The sequence below is a fragment of the Engystomops pustulosus genome, chromosome 3, assembly GCF_040894005.1.
Source record: "Engystomops pustulosus chromosome 3, aEngPut4.maternal, whole genome shotgun sequence".
Taxonomy (NCBI): domain Eukaryota; kingdom Metazoa; phylum Chordata; class Amphibia; order Anura; family Leptodactylidae; genus Engystomops; species Engystomops pustulosus.
In genome coordinates, this window is record NC_092413.1 from 74,375,849 (window position 1) to 74,390,952 (window position 15,104).

Consider the following 15,104-nt stretch of genomic DNA (forward strand, 5'->3'; position numbering starts at 1 on the left):
GCGTTCCCGCTTCGCTTATTTGGGGAAGTTGGCCTATGTAAGTGCACATGGAAGTGAAGAGTGAAGCGATTCTAAGAGCCGAGGCTGTCATGTGTGTGTCATACTAAAACACAGCATTGTTTGAAGACCAAACCATGCTCCCTATGCATATTTAAGCATGGCACAACATTCTACAACACCCTACAGGCTCTCTGCAGCCAGGAAATGCCTGTTTTTTAACATGATTCATTTTGATTCCGGTCGAATCACATTTTTTCGAAAAATTCGGCGAATCGGGACGAAACGAAGCGCCCATCTCTAGTCACCATAAACGAAAAATCCCTTGTGCCTCCATTCTCCCAAAATGTCTTCTCGTCTACTACAGAATTGGTATTTCCCAAAACCCCTTACCATTTGTCTGAGAAAATAAATGAGGTGTAGGAAAGCTTTACAAGGCCACCTGTCTTCTGGACATCTAAACAAGTAGAAGCATGTACTAGAGAGTGACAAACAGCACTGCATGACAGTGGACTCAACAATGACCAGAGAAGACACAAAGTAACTTGAAAGATCTCATTACAGTTCTTTGGTGTCTGAAAGACACCTAATCAATCCCATAATAAAAAACAATGAAAGAATTATGTCAGAATATTTGATATTGATTTGTAAAGCGCTACGGAATTTGATGGCGCAATATAAATAAAGATTATTATTATTATATTGTTATTTTTGGCATTTCTCATGAAAGGTGGAGTTCTAGTGGCACTTTCAATGGGGAATATGTATCGATCAACATCAAACACTTTGATAAATCTGGTGCAGCATAAGGTCTCAAGCGCATGACTGTGTGCCAACTCACAGCCTCATTGCTGTTTTAATACAATCCACCTTTTAACAATTTGTATTGTGAACTTTATGATGTATTTTAATGTCCAATACTTTGACTGGGGTCATTGTTCTTTATTTGCAAAATGGAGAAATGTTCAGAATTTTTGGCAGAATTATTTCATGGGCCAGTTTACAGAAGTTTCTACCGAAATAAATTTTTTATTAAGAAGACCTTGAATAAGAATGACCACAATATAATTACATTTGACCTAAACAGTAAACTAAAAAAATGGTTTATTTCTGACACAATAGACACAGTCCTGTCCCTTGTCTTTTATATAGCTAAGGGTAATGGACAAATGCCTAATTTCAACAGTACTAATTAACTAAGTAACTTAGATGTTCCAATGACTATCCAAGAAACAAGTTCAAACTTCTCCTACTGAGGGCAGAATTGTTTGACTATATTGCTGATGCAGAAGAGCTCTGTAACAGAAAAAAAGTGTACATCTGGTAAAATGAACAGCTCTTGTCATATTGGACAACTTTGCCTATTACCGTACTTTTTTTTTTCCAATACGCAGTTTTAAATGCTATTCTACAGAGATAGGCTTCCGCCTTGTTTCTTTTTGGCTTCCTCTGAATCAACAGAGAAGGCTTCATAAGTTGTATATGCCATTAAATAAAATATTTAGGCATCTGAGAAAGTATTGTGCAGGGTTTATCTCAGGTAAGGACATAAAAAGTCCAAAACACAGTAATGAGTGCCACAACTTTTGTTCACTGGTCATGCAAATACACAAAGAAACCATGACCGGTTTTATGGCCTTGACATTCACACCACCACATTTGTGATATATGGTTGGTTCACTGGAGAAACTGGAGGAAGCACATGTCAAAATGTCAAAGTATCCTTGTGTTAGGGTAGGATTCAAGACATCCTCTTTTAGTGTGCGTTGGCTGCGTGTTTCTAATCAATAAGTATGCGTGCACATCATAAGAAATTAATTCAGACAAATTGCTGATTTAAATCTCACTCATGCGATCATTGCCATGGCAAATCTGGACTGCAAGCTTTATTTGGTTTCACAAAACTATATAGAAATTAGGAAAGAAGTAGAAGGGGGCAGAGAATTCCCAGCTCATGTAGTCTCTTGATTGGAGAACTTCCTTGCTGTTACTTACTGACGTCATGTTGACATTCTTTAGCCTTAATTGTTTTCGTTATGATCACGAGGCCGGCGCCATCTTAAAATGAAGTCTCTGTTACAATGCTTTTAGGAAAATAGAACAAGTAGAAATGACAGGATTTGATCTATCAGCTAGGTTTACCTTAACAGTCCCCCCTAAATCCTAGAATTTCTCTCGGCTACTCTTAGTCTAGAAGGATCTACAGATCTGCCCATATGTGCATTGTTCTCCTCTTCACCAGTTGGATGACAGCAGACCCCTGTTGGGTGTGCCCCCATTTAGTGGACTTTCACATATGGGAATCAAATCTCTACTCTACCTCTCCCTACTCCAGGGGGCTGTTTCATATGCTTCAGGGGTGGTTGATCTCAGAGGGATATCTTCCTTATGCAAATTTAGGAAACTTGAGTAAGGGGTCTTTTGCTTGTCTAACTACTGATACCCATGATACTTGGTGGACTTGATGAGGGGGACCACATAACACGCAATAAGTCACAAGAACAAAATCACAATCCCCAATATCATACCCACTTAAAGGAAACCCTTCCAATCCCCCAACCACAAAGTGAAGGATATAGCGTCCACTTCTGAGTTTCTCTTGGGTTCCCTGGACAGTCCTTCAATCTCTTCAAGGGACCCACAGGGGCGATGTCATCCAGGATGTATATGCGACAAGCCACTCCCACCATCTTACAGACTCCTCCCTTCTCAACAAGGGTCATGTCCAAAGTCATGCGGTTCTGGGAAGCATCTCGGATATAATTCACAAATCTCTGCTGATTACAATAAAAACAGTTAACCCAATCAACATCTTTGCTCATAGCTATCTGGGGAATAATGGACTCTAGTCCTGCCCATATCTGATTGTGGGCCTTGAACTCATCTGGGACCCCCCTTGGTGCTCCCACTGTATCCATATAAACGTTGTCATCTAGGTGCTTCTCTCTTCCAGAATCCTTTGGGATTCTCTACCTTTTCTTTATGTGTCTGATCAACCTTACACCTGGGGATCACGAGGAAGGAATGCAGAAGTTTTATCGCAGTACACTCACCTTCCCAGCCTCTAGGCCTGACCTGACTCTCCTATTCCCACAAGTCCTGTACACATCAGACACTGCTAATACAGGGTTACCTGTGCTATCAATGTTAAAGAAGGTCATTGTCTTGTTGCACCAACCGTAGGTAAAGTCTCCTACTCTGGGGGCATCCTGGTCATCCCTATAGATACAGTGATAGTCATGGTTGGGGTGTCCCTGAGCATACAGTCAGCCCTATAGATACAGTGATAGTCATGGTTGGGGTGTCCCTGAGCATACAGTCAGTCAAAAGAGACCAGCTAGCAAGAAGAATAAGTAAGTTTGTAAATAGAAAGCGTGGAAGCATGCTGACTTCCCTCTAGCTTCACAGACGTGGCATTGGTCAGCAGGACTTGGAAAGGACCATCGTAGCGAGGCTCCAGACTCTCTCTCTGGTGTCTCTTCACCACCCATAGTCTCCGGGCTTCAGGTTATGCGTCCTGAAGTCTCTGTCTAGATCTGAAAAAGGAATCAGAAACACTTTTGCGGACCTTTTCCAAGGCCTGGCTCAACTGTGTGTCACATTCCACCTGGTTTCCTGCCATTAGCTGCAGGGTCTGTAGAAAGTAGAGGCCTAGTCTGGGTGCACAGACAAAATGTACTTCAAAGGGGGACAATCCCATCTTTCTGTTAAGGGTGGTCCTAATTGAATGGTGGGCAGCAGGAAAGCACTCGGGCCATAGTTTCCCTGTTTCTTCCATGGCCTCCTGGATCTCTAACTTTAGAGTGCTGTTTAGTCTCTCAATCCTACCCTAACACTTGAATATGTCTAACTTAATATTTTTCATGACTGAGTAATGCAACAGGACAATGATCTTAATGTAGAATAGGGTTGGCAGAAACAGATACTTATTAAGCTATTACATTGATCAAGTAAAACCCAGACCTCAACCTTTCTGTAGAAAAAAAGTGCATGTAGGAAAAAAGAGAACAAACAAAGCACCCCATAGTAAAGTAAAATTAGGCACACAAGAGCAGGTAACTAGATTAGCACTGCTCACCTGGAGAATTGCATCAAGTTAAGTCTTGTGTAGGTCAAGTCTAGTCTTATTCTTGAGTTGTAAGCAGGCTGAAGCGTTCCTTGGGAACCAACACTGAGGTGTGTTGGATAGGTAATTTGAGTCAGAATATGAAAAAACTGATAAAGTAGTTGACATACTGCCTTAAAGTGTGAGGAATTAAAATTGCAACAGTTGCAAGTGGTTTTGTTTGATCAAGATCAGTGGACGACACATTCGGGAATGGACTATTCCATTCTTCAGGTCCAAAAGATTACAAACACAAGAGCGATGGATTTGATGAGGTAGGATATGGCTTCAGGAAAAAGACTATACCTAAGCAGCATATAAGGTTCACATGTATGCTAATTTGTTACTATGTGTTTGTAATCTTTAGTATCTGAAAAATGGAATGATCTATTTTGATCAATAAATATCCCTTTTCTGTTGCAACTTAGATTCCTCAAATCTTGCTCAACCATAAACCCTTTTTTTCCCTAATTTGACTACAGATTTTGCATGTGTCAAGTCTATTATAAAGAGAAAGTTCCAGTTCCATTTAGTACTTTTTGGGTCTATAAAAGTACGAAAATATACATAACGATAAAATGTTTCAACATCATTACCTGATGCACAATGATGTGAGAGACTGATAAAGTTTTAAAGAAAACAATTATTTCACAATATTGATGTAAATGTATTGATTCATATGGTTACTTCATACAGGGCTTTCTCATTTTGACTTCAATATAAATAAATAATGACAATGTGTACTCAGAGGTTGTCTTTACCTCACTGTAAGAGCTTCTATGGTCTTTTTTTTTATTATATCCTAATACATAAAACCCTAGAATTCAAAGGGTGTGTTATCCTTATCTGAATGTGGTTGTTATCACTGTACATATGTTACCTGTTCAAATGTATGGCATTCACAAATATCTGCTATTTGAGAACATTTACACAAGTTCAGTTATCTTTAAAGTAAATGCTAATAATGTTATAAGAGTATAGTAACTTTCATAATCATGAATAGTCGCTTTGACCTTCTAGCACTATTAAGCACAATGTTTGACATGTGTTACCCCACACACTTAGCACGGCTAAAACCATATACCCTTATAACCTACACAATACTTGATGCTGGCCTCAAAATATTTTTGCAGGTTAGTGGGCAAATGAGTAGGAGGCAATTTTCACCCCTCTCCAGCTAAATGTTTGCGCTAGACACTGTGACATATGGCGAGACCTGGTGCAGAGGTGTTTTCTTTTTTTGGGTGAATTGTTGGGTAAATGTATATGAAATAGGATTCCTTTATTTACCCTGCACAGTTGTCCTGTGGTGTTGGAGCAGAAAGTATTTGGCTTTTAATGTTTTAAAGAGGCATATCAGGTGGTTCCCTACTTAAAACAAATCCCAAAGATGTTCCTAGGATCCTGCATATCTACTAAAGCTCCTAAACAGAGATATATGTGTAGATAATACCATGAAGAAATATTGTGTAAACTACATACAACTGACTCACCACTGTACTTTCAAAATGCATTTCTGTTGTTTATTCATAGTAAAATATTGGTCGGAGACATATAACAGTAAGAGCATTGATGTAAATCAAGGGAATACTTGCTACTTGTTTTATTATGGATTTGATGAGAGTTTGGACACAGCTCACTCTGAGTATTAAAGGGAAGGAAGCTGAACTTCTGGGCACATAGAAACATGGTGTGTGCGACAATGGTTTCATGTGGGTTTGGTCACAAATGCATTGTCTATTGTTTTTTGCTATACATTCATTATTAAGGAAATGGCATAATGCCTTGTCATAAACCAAACATAGCACTTATCATACTTTTCAAAGTGACATTTCAGATTATCACTTGCAATTTAGATATTTCAGGCACTCTCTCATAACATTCTGAACTTTCAGATCTGCTTGAAGTACTTGGGGTGCACATACTAAATCTTAGCTGATTAAATAACAACATGTAAACATGAAGCACATTAGGAGATAATTAAACCAGCTGTAAGATTGAGTCAACTATGTCCTTGCACGCATGGTATTTAATGTACCTTCCCAGGGCCATATTACTATGTATTCTGCAGATTACAGAGGGTGTAATGTTTGGTACTCCCCATGAACTAGAAGTCCCCATCAAACTCAAGTTTTTGGATAAGGCTGACATCTTGTTGAATAAAAGTGTTATATAATGAGAGGGAATTACACACAATAAGTCTTCACACACACAACTGTTACAGGGGCCATATTCTGACCGTAAAACTGGCCTCCATTAAGGTCTATGGCACAGGATCTCACCACACCGGAACCCGGCCGGGTGAAATATGGGATATTCCAATATTTTGCTGTTTCGCAGCGGTGGCTGCTTGGCTTTCTATGGAAAGGGGAGGGGTGAGCAGTGCTCAGCCCTCCGCTATCCTGCACTGACTTTATGCCCACCCGGGTTAAGTCTGTATGTATTTTGCGGTCCCGTATTTGTGGCTGTTTTCTGGATGCAAAAAAGGCCTGTGTGCCACCCATATGCCATCAAACACTGGCTGCATCTGCAAAAAAAATATGGTGGGCTGGCACCCACATGACTTGGTCTACTGGGCAACCCACCACAAAAAAGGCCTGTATACAGTCAACAGTATATATAGGCCGTGTAAAAATGTGAAGAATAGGACATGTTCTACTTTTTACATTGCGGTCTTACGTCCTGTTCATGTTGCAATGAGAAATACGGTTACAAGATACATAGCTGTATTTCCTATTAATGCCAATGGGCTGTTTTTTAGAAGCAAAAAAACCTTGAATGGCCATTTTTATGTCTTGTGTGCATAAGGCCTAAGGTTAAGAATCTGTTAAGCCCTATGTATACACTGAGCATGACATCTCCTATGTTACTGAAGGACAGGGTTTTGGTTGGGGTAGTGGGTCTTTTCAAATATGGATGGCGTTGTCGATAGATGTCTGTGGGATGTAGTACACCACTTTCCCAACTGTAATAGTCCTAGAGATAGAACATGTGATCTTCCAAACGTATGTATATGTCTAATATCCTACACTTATTGTGAGGAGTTATCTTTTTTTCCCTGGTTTGTTTTGTGTGAATTTGCATTTTTTTCTGGTGCATGTCCAGTTCTGCACCACAAATTGCACCATTTTTGCAACATAGACATTTTGCATGTCGTACTGTTTATGCAAAACATTAGTCTTAAAAATGCTTATGTTTGTCAGTACTTTCACCCAATTTATTGTACCATTTACATACATTTCTTCAATCACGTGTCCACCACTGCTCGGGTGATCGGGCAAACAAACAAATAGTTTTGCATATGAAATGGCCTTGAGTGATAATGAATACTGAATCCATGCAGTCAGGTGCGTCACTAGCGCATGTGTGGTCACTGCTGGAAGAGTGCACAGGTGGTCCTATCCAGTGACTGCCATCACGTTTCTATGGGACAACATGGCAATTACATGGAAATTATCTTCACACATTTGTACTTTTTCTTGTTTTAATAATATGCAATTAAAGATACATAAACACTCATGCTCGTTAACACTTAATTTCTAATCAGCCAATCACATGGCGGCATTTAGGCATGTAGACATGGTCAAGATAATCTCCTGCAGTTCAAACCGAGCATCAGTATGGGGAAGAAAGGTGATTTGAGTGTCTTTGAACGTGGCATGGTTGTTGGTGCCAGAAGGGATGGTCTGAGTATTTCAGAAACTGCTGATCTACTGGGATTTTCATGCACAACCATCTCTAGGGTTTACAGAGAATGGTCCGAAAAAGAACATCCAGTGAGCGGCAGTTCTGTGGGCAGAAATGCCTTGTTGATGCCAGAGGTCAGAGGAGAATGGGCAGACTGGTTCGAGCTGATAGAAAGGCAACAGTGACCCAAATCGCCACCCGTTACAACCAAGGTAGGCAGAAGAGCATCTCTGAACGCACAGTATGTCGAACTTTGAGGCAGATGGGCTACAGCAGCAGAAGACCACACCAGGTGCCACTAAGAACAGGAAACTGAGGCTACAATTTGCACAAGCTCATCGAAATTGGACAGTAAAAGATTGGAAAAACGTTGCCTGGTCTGATGAGTCTCGATTTCTGCTGCGACATTCGGATGGTAGGGTCAGAATTTGGCGTCAACAACAAGAAAGCATGGATCCATCCTGCCTTGTATCCACGGTTCAGGCTGGTGGTGGTGGTGTCATGGTGTGGGGAATATTTTCTTGGCACTCTTTGGGCCCCTTGGTACCAATTGAGCATTGTTGCAACGCCACAGCCTACCTGAGTGTTGTTGCTGACCATGTCCATCCCTTTATGACCACAATGTACCCAACATCTGATGGCTACTTTCAGCAGGATAATGTGCCATGTCATAAAGCTGGAATCATCTCAGACTGGTTTCTTGAACATGACAATGAGTTCACTGTACTCAAATGGCCTCCACAGTCACCAGATCTCAATCCAATAGAGCATCTTTGGGATGTGGTGGAACGGGAGATTCGCATCATGGATGTGCAGCCGACAAATCTGCGGCAATTGTGTGATGCCATCATGTCAATATGGCCCAAAATCTCTGAGGAATGCTTCCAGCACCTTGTTGAATCTATGCCACGAGGAATTGAGGCAGTTCTGAAGGCAAAAGGGGGTCCAACCCGTTACTAGCATGGTGTACCTAATAAAGTGGCCGGTGAGTGTATATATATACACTGAATTAAATGTTAATGACCAGATGAGAAGACCCCTTTCAGAATTCCCCCATTGTCTGTAGTGGGTTATATATTTACTTTCGCCTTATTTTTTCTCATTGTTATGGGGATGGAACAGGGGGAGAGAATGAAGGGGAGAGTTTGATTTCTGTTAAAAAAAGTTAATAAAAAAGTATCCAATATGTTATAGTCATTTAAAGTAACTTGATTTTACTTTTATTCAGTAGCTTGATACAATACTGTTCATAAATGTTCCTTTTGAAAAGGAACATTTATCAGGTCAGCTTGCTAAAAAATAGTGCACTTATTCAGTAAATACTCCTGCTAGATGTGCAACTGATCAATCTACCATTTACTGGTTAGAAAACTGGTGTCCTCTTCTTCTATAGCCTCTGTAGTGTGATCTTTGCCCTAAAGACATGCAAAAGCAGAGTGTTATTGAACTAGTTCATATTTTGCACAAGAATAACCTCCTAACTGTCAAATTTCATGGAAAACCACCCGAAAAAGGCATTTATTTAATTGTAAATATTTAAACACAATTGGCGCGTCATTCCCATTTAATGAACATTTTTCTCCTGCATATGTTTATACAATGTATTTATTTTATGTGTCAGCCCTCAGATATACTAGAAATTAAGGGCTCATTCTGACGGTCGGAATTGTGGCCGTGATCTGGCCTCACCAATTATGGCTTGGTGAACACATGGGGGCTCATTTACTAAGGGTCCTAATCGCGCATTTTCGTTGGGTTTTCCCAATATTTCAGATTTGTGCCGAATTGCCCCGGGATTTTGGTGCACACGATCGGATTGTGGTGTATCGGCGCCAGCTTTCACGCGACAGAAATCAAGGAGCGTGGCCGTCGGAAAACCCGAAGGATTCAGAATAACCGCATAATTTAAAAAAAAATTGTGTCGCAAGAATAGCACTCACATACACTAGGACGAAGAAGGTGAACTCTGGCGGACTTCAGCGCAGCAGCGACACTTAGTGGATATCGGGCGCACAACCTTAGTGAATCCTGGCGAGCTCGGAATCATCGTCGGACAACGCACCACTGGATCGCGAATGGACCGGGTAAGTAAATGTGCCCAATGGTGTCTTACCACGTTGGGCGTCTCACGGGGTCGAGTGGCTGTGCCCTTTATTTTGCCTCTATGTTTTTACTCTCTAATGTCTTATTTTGTTTGTTTATGGCAACAATTATCTGCAAAATATGATGGCGCTATAGAAATAAAGATTGATTACAATTTTGTTATGCACCATTTTGCAGCTGTATAATATCTGTTCTGTTAGTTACCATGATGACTTGCTTGCCAATCTGGAACGCCTTGCCAAGAATTATTTTCACCCCTTTGGTTAGGATATGGATAAAACTGTCTTCCTGTTGAACAAAACATGATTATTAAATCCACAAGGATGAAAGGTGAGAAAGCAATCTGCGAGAAAAGGTAAAATATTGTGTAACCTTCCTTTACCACTGCATTATCATCACAGCCCAGGCTTTCATTTACACTTCCGCTGGTTATTGGAAACAGTCATCAAACTTACCATAAGATAAAAGTTTATTAAAGTCTTTATAATACACTTTGCTTTTAAACAGGGATCTTGTTTGTGTGATGGTTTTGCCGTTTAATAGGTTTGATATGATTATAGAACAGCACATACAAAGTGCAAGCTGTGTATAGACATGGTGAGAGCAAGGAATGTGTATGCAGGTCCCAACTTTTCTGATGACGATCAGAAAAAGATAAATGATGCCAGTTATTTACACTTACACATCTGTTCATATAAAATGCACACAAACACTTTTTTAATGACTTTTGTAAAGGGATTCAGAAGGTTACTCTGACATGAAACAAATGGATTATGCAAATACAACCATAGAATGCTCATCAAGGGTTAATCTAACAGGTATTTAGAATCCTCAATAAAGTCCATTGCCCATGAGCGAGTTCTCTGTATGTGCAAGATTTACTAGACCAAACCTAGAATGTGAACTGGACTGCTCAGTTCAGTGATTCTAGCTTCCATTAGGCAAATCCCATGCGTACAAACTCGCTTGTGGACAACAGGCTTATGGCTTGACATTCAGCCTAAAGAGAACCCGTCAGGCAAATTCACCCCAAAAACTAAATATATTTTCATAAACTGCCATTACAAAGCATTGTCCCTATCCCTTCATTCTCCCTCTAAATGCCTGTAAACTTAAGCAATGAGGTCCTAAAGCTGTATGCAAATGATCTGTGAAATGTCCAATGAGTCATTATCATATTCAGCTGTCCAGCTTATTCATGAGTGGGAGGCACAGCCACACCCCCAGTGCTTGACTGACAGCCTGTATAATGATGCTGGTGCTGGCTCCTCTCTATACTACCTGGTGCGGGCGGCCACAAACCCTGCAGCCTGTCTGAGAGATATAACAGCTCCAGAAGGCATCCATGTTATAGCAGAACATGTCAGTTACTTGTGTTGCTGATGTCTGTGTCTCTGTGTATTAGGAGGATGCAGCATGTCTGCAGGTAAAGCACAGACACTAGCAAAGCTTTACTATACATTGCACACAGACATGAGAAGGGGGAGGAGATGGGAGGGGTAACCGAGGTGACATCACTGCCTCTGACCTTGTGACCAGCCTCATTTACATAATAAAGAAAAGATGATTAAAGGGGTTCTCCGGTGACAAAGATTGACCTCACTATACCGTATTTCCTCACACTTATCACTTCACTAATTCAGTGTTATTAAATCTTCTGCCCCCTTTTCATGAGATCAAAGTCATCCCTGTGGACTGGTAGCTCCTGCTACACTTACAGTTTCCACAGAAATGACCTGTATACTTTCCCTGCTCTCCAGTGGGGCTTGTGCAGTCAGCTCCTTGTTCCCTGCTGTGGGGGTGTGGCGGCAGGTTCCTCTGTGTGAAGAAACTATGGGGGCAGACATCTTGGAGTAATGCAGCTGTAGCAGTGACACATGAAAGAAAAAAACTATATAGCCCAGGGTGGTGAGGTTGGTGAGGGTGTGGAACTATAAAAAAGGAACAGGTCAGTTTAAAAAAAAGTACAAACAGTGACCGCAGAACTCCTTTAATGTTTGAACTTCTAAGGCTGGGACGGGCTCCTTGTGAGCTGCTCCAACAGGTAGTGGTGACAGGACAAGTGACACAGACCTGATGACAGGTGTCCTTTAACCCTGCTATTACGTCACGAGTCGGCTGCGGGTGCATGGATAGGGCTCACTGTCATACTTGTCATAGAGGGGATAAAAAGTGGACCCTTGGGTACGGTGTGTGTGTGGGGGGGCAGCATATTAGGGAATTTACAAATATACATCTATTAATAGTTCCGTATAAAGCGAAGCCTCCTGTCTTTTACTTCATCAGCGAAGCAGACATGTTTATCAATCTCTAAATATAGATCTATCTATGTAATATTACATAGATCAGGGCTCACCCAATTTTTTTTATTTTGTTTGGTATTTATTTGGCTTATTCTCTTCTGAGTATTTTCAAAAATTTGGTTGTACTATTTAAATGTTGGCCACTTTACCTCATAGGTTTTGTAATGTGTCTGTAAGTAAGCGTGGGGAGCAGGATATTAGGCAATTTACCAATATACATCTATTAAAAGTTCTCCGCTTTCTTGATATGTAAAGTGAAGCCTCCTGTCTATTTCTGTAAACTTATATCAAGGCATTTTGGAGTGAAATGTTCGTTCCAGTGCAATGCATTGGCCCATGTCTGCCAACAGGATAAAGACCCAAAACATAGACCTTGAAAGATCCAAGAAAGGCTGAGAGCAAAATATTGGGTTTGACTCCCCTTGAAAAAGCTACCTGCGAAACACGTGTCGGGCTGTACAGCGTGTGCCTGCTAGACTGGTATGGGTAATTATGTTTCGGTGTTTACTCCATATGAGGTATAATGTTTACCCTTTACCTTGGGGATCTCCATATAAGACTCTGACTGATGCCATGTCTCACATACCAGGTTTGATTCTCCCAATTGGCTTATGATTTTGTGTTTATTTTGGCACTCTCTATTTTTTATACTTTTATTGCTACTTTTGTATTGCCGTCCACTTGTTTATTTAATAAAGTTTATTTTGTTTGGTATTTATTTGGCTTATTCTCTTCTGAGTATTTTCAAAAATTTGGTTGTACTGTATGTAAATAGCGGGGGGTATCTTATATAGAGATTCTATGCCCACACCCTTCGCTTTGTGCTTATTTTGGTTTTGAACATTTAAATAGAGCAAAACAGATCAAATAGACCAGACACAGATCATTTTGGAACTGTTTCTGGGACATAGATTAAATATCTATCTTTTCCTAAAAATACCCACAACATTTTTATCTTGGTACCTTCATACCTTGGTTAGTTGTTTGATGACGAGGAACATTATGCCACTCATTTCTTTCATTTCTCTGGTCACACGAAGGACTGGCATAAAACTGGTCCCTTCTGGTAAATGAGCCGCCAGTTACTTTTAAAATAATAAGCTTTGGTTAAAATAGATATAACAACCTAATATTACCCAAAATAAGAACAACAACAAAATAAAGTCTCCAATTTTTATCTTATGACACTATGTGCCAAGTGCATATATGCTTATGTTTTAGTAAACACTGGTACTGTTCAATATTGGAACTATATGAAGTATTATGTGTTCCTAATTTCTCCTTGTATGGAAAAAAGGAGACCAACAGAGAAATAAGAAATGTATGTCACCCCTTCTTCCTCGTAGATTGCAAGCTCTTGCGAGCAGGGCCTTCATTCATTTTGTTTCAGTTAGTGACTAATTTAATTACTCTGTAATATCTAATTTTGTTTGTGTATATACACCTGGATCTTGAAAACACTACATACAATACAGCATAAGATTTATTGTTTTTATTTACTATATACTATGGGCTATGTTTTTCCCAAAACAGGTGCCTCACAAAGAAAAGTAATAAGAATATGTAAAGATAAGCTAATACCGCGCAAAGTCATGATATTCTTAATAGAAAATTGTGTGCATTCAAAGTCCAAAAACCCTAAAGCACACGAGGGAATAATAAGCACTATAAAATTATTGTTAGTTACAGGATGAAAGAAGAAACTAGGCTAAGGTCTATAATTTGCTAAAATAAAATACAACAATATTTTGTAAAGTGTAGTCGCATTTGTCGTACACTAGTAGGATAGGACATAATAATAAAGTCATAGGTGTGACAGTGATGTCCTCGATGTGTGAAGTAAAAGAAGATATACATTATAGGTATTTAATATGGAATCAGAACTCAACAAAAAGAAAATGGCTCACCATTAGAAAAAAAGGGAAGTGTACTGAATATACCGATAAATTACAAGATGAACACCACTGAATTCTTCACTCATCACTCCCATGGGCGTGCTACAGATGGAAGTATTGTACCTCTGTACTGTCAACTAATGGTTCAACAACTTTCTATACATGTCACCTCAACAAACAGCATTAGAAAAACAAAAAATACCTTGGGTTTCTAAACAGCATGAGCCTTTAAAACCGGGCCAGATGTTGAGATTATATTATCAGAGTATCATCAAAATTACATTGCCTACCATGGTGCTTAGAGCATGATCATTTTTGAAAAGATAAAGGAAAAGTTTTCATTATATTTAGCATAATGTCACATGCACAGACATGTAACTGTGTGTGTACTGTTCATTCTTGGTGACACCATAGATGAATTATGATGTTGCACATTATCCAGTCAATATTAATTGATGAGCGATATGGTCTTACGTTAAAAGTTATAAACTTATCTTTATTAAGGTATATAAAATATTAAGGAATTGCACCTTAGGTTATCGCTATTGAAAAAGTCTTTGAATGTTAACGTAGGGCCTGTATAGATAATAATAATTCCTTTATTTATATAGCGCACACAGATTACGAAGCGCTGCACAGAGCTTGCCAAATTGGTTCCTGTCCCCCAATGGGGCTACCAGTATGTTTTGGAGTGTGGGAGGAAACCCAAACACGGAGAGAACATATAAACTCTTTGCAAATGTTGACCCTGGGACTTGTACCCAGGTCTCTAGCGCTGCAAGGCTGTAGTGCTAACCACTAAGCTACCGTGCTGCCCCATGGTCTTGCAACACTCCTAGGTAAAAACTCTTTTGCGCATGTCAGCTTGCTGCTCCAATTAGCAATCCCAAACCCTGACCTCTGCTACATGTTTCAATAATTTTATTTCAGCCCTTTTCAAGCACATAGCAAAAGTCCCTGCCCTTTTGAGACAATCATTCACAAAAAATGATCTCTGTAACTCTAAATGGGATG

The 15,104-nt window shown here is 39.9% G+C and overlaps 1 protein-coding gene across 4 annotated transcripts in view; it reads right to left on the minus strand.

Moving 5' to 3' along the window:
* Nucleotides 1-1,006: 1,006 nt before the first annotated feature.
* The window catches only part of FAM120B (family with sequence similarity 120 member B), a 70,500-nt gene continuing 56,402 nt past the window's right edge, over nt 1,007-15,104 (minus strand). The window contains exons 9-11 of one of the 4 annotated variants that reach the window (XM_072141102.1): nt 13,167-13,280; nt 10,097-10,180; nt 1,007-3,533 (exon numbers count right to left, since the gene is read on the minus strand). In XM_072141102.1, the coding sequence (XP_071997203.1) occupies nt 3,478-3,533; nt 10,097-10,180; nt 13,167-13,280 (254 nt within the window). In that variant the 3' untranslated portion in view covers nt 1,007-3,477. The other 3 variants (XM_072141101.1, XM_072141104.1, XM_072141103.1) reach the window with 3 other exon arrangements.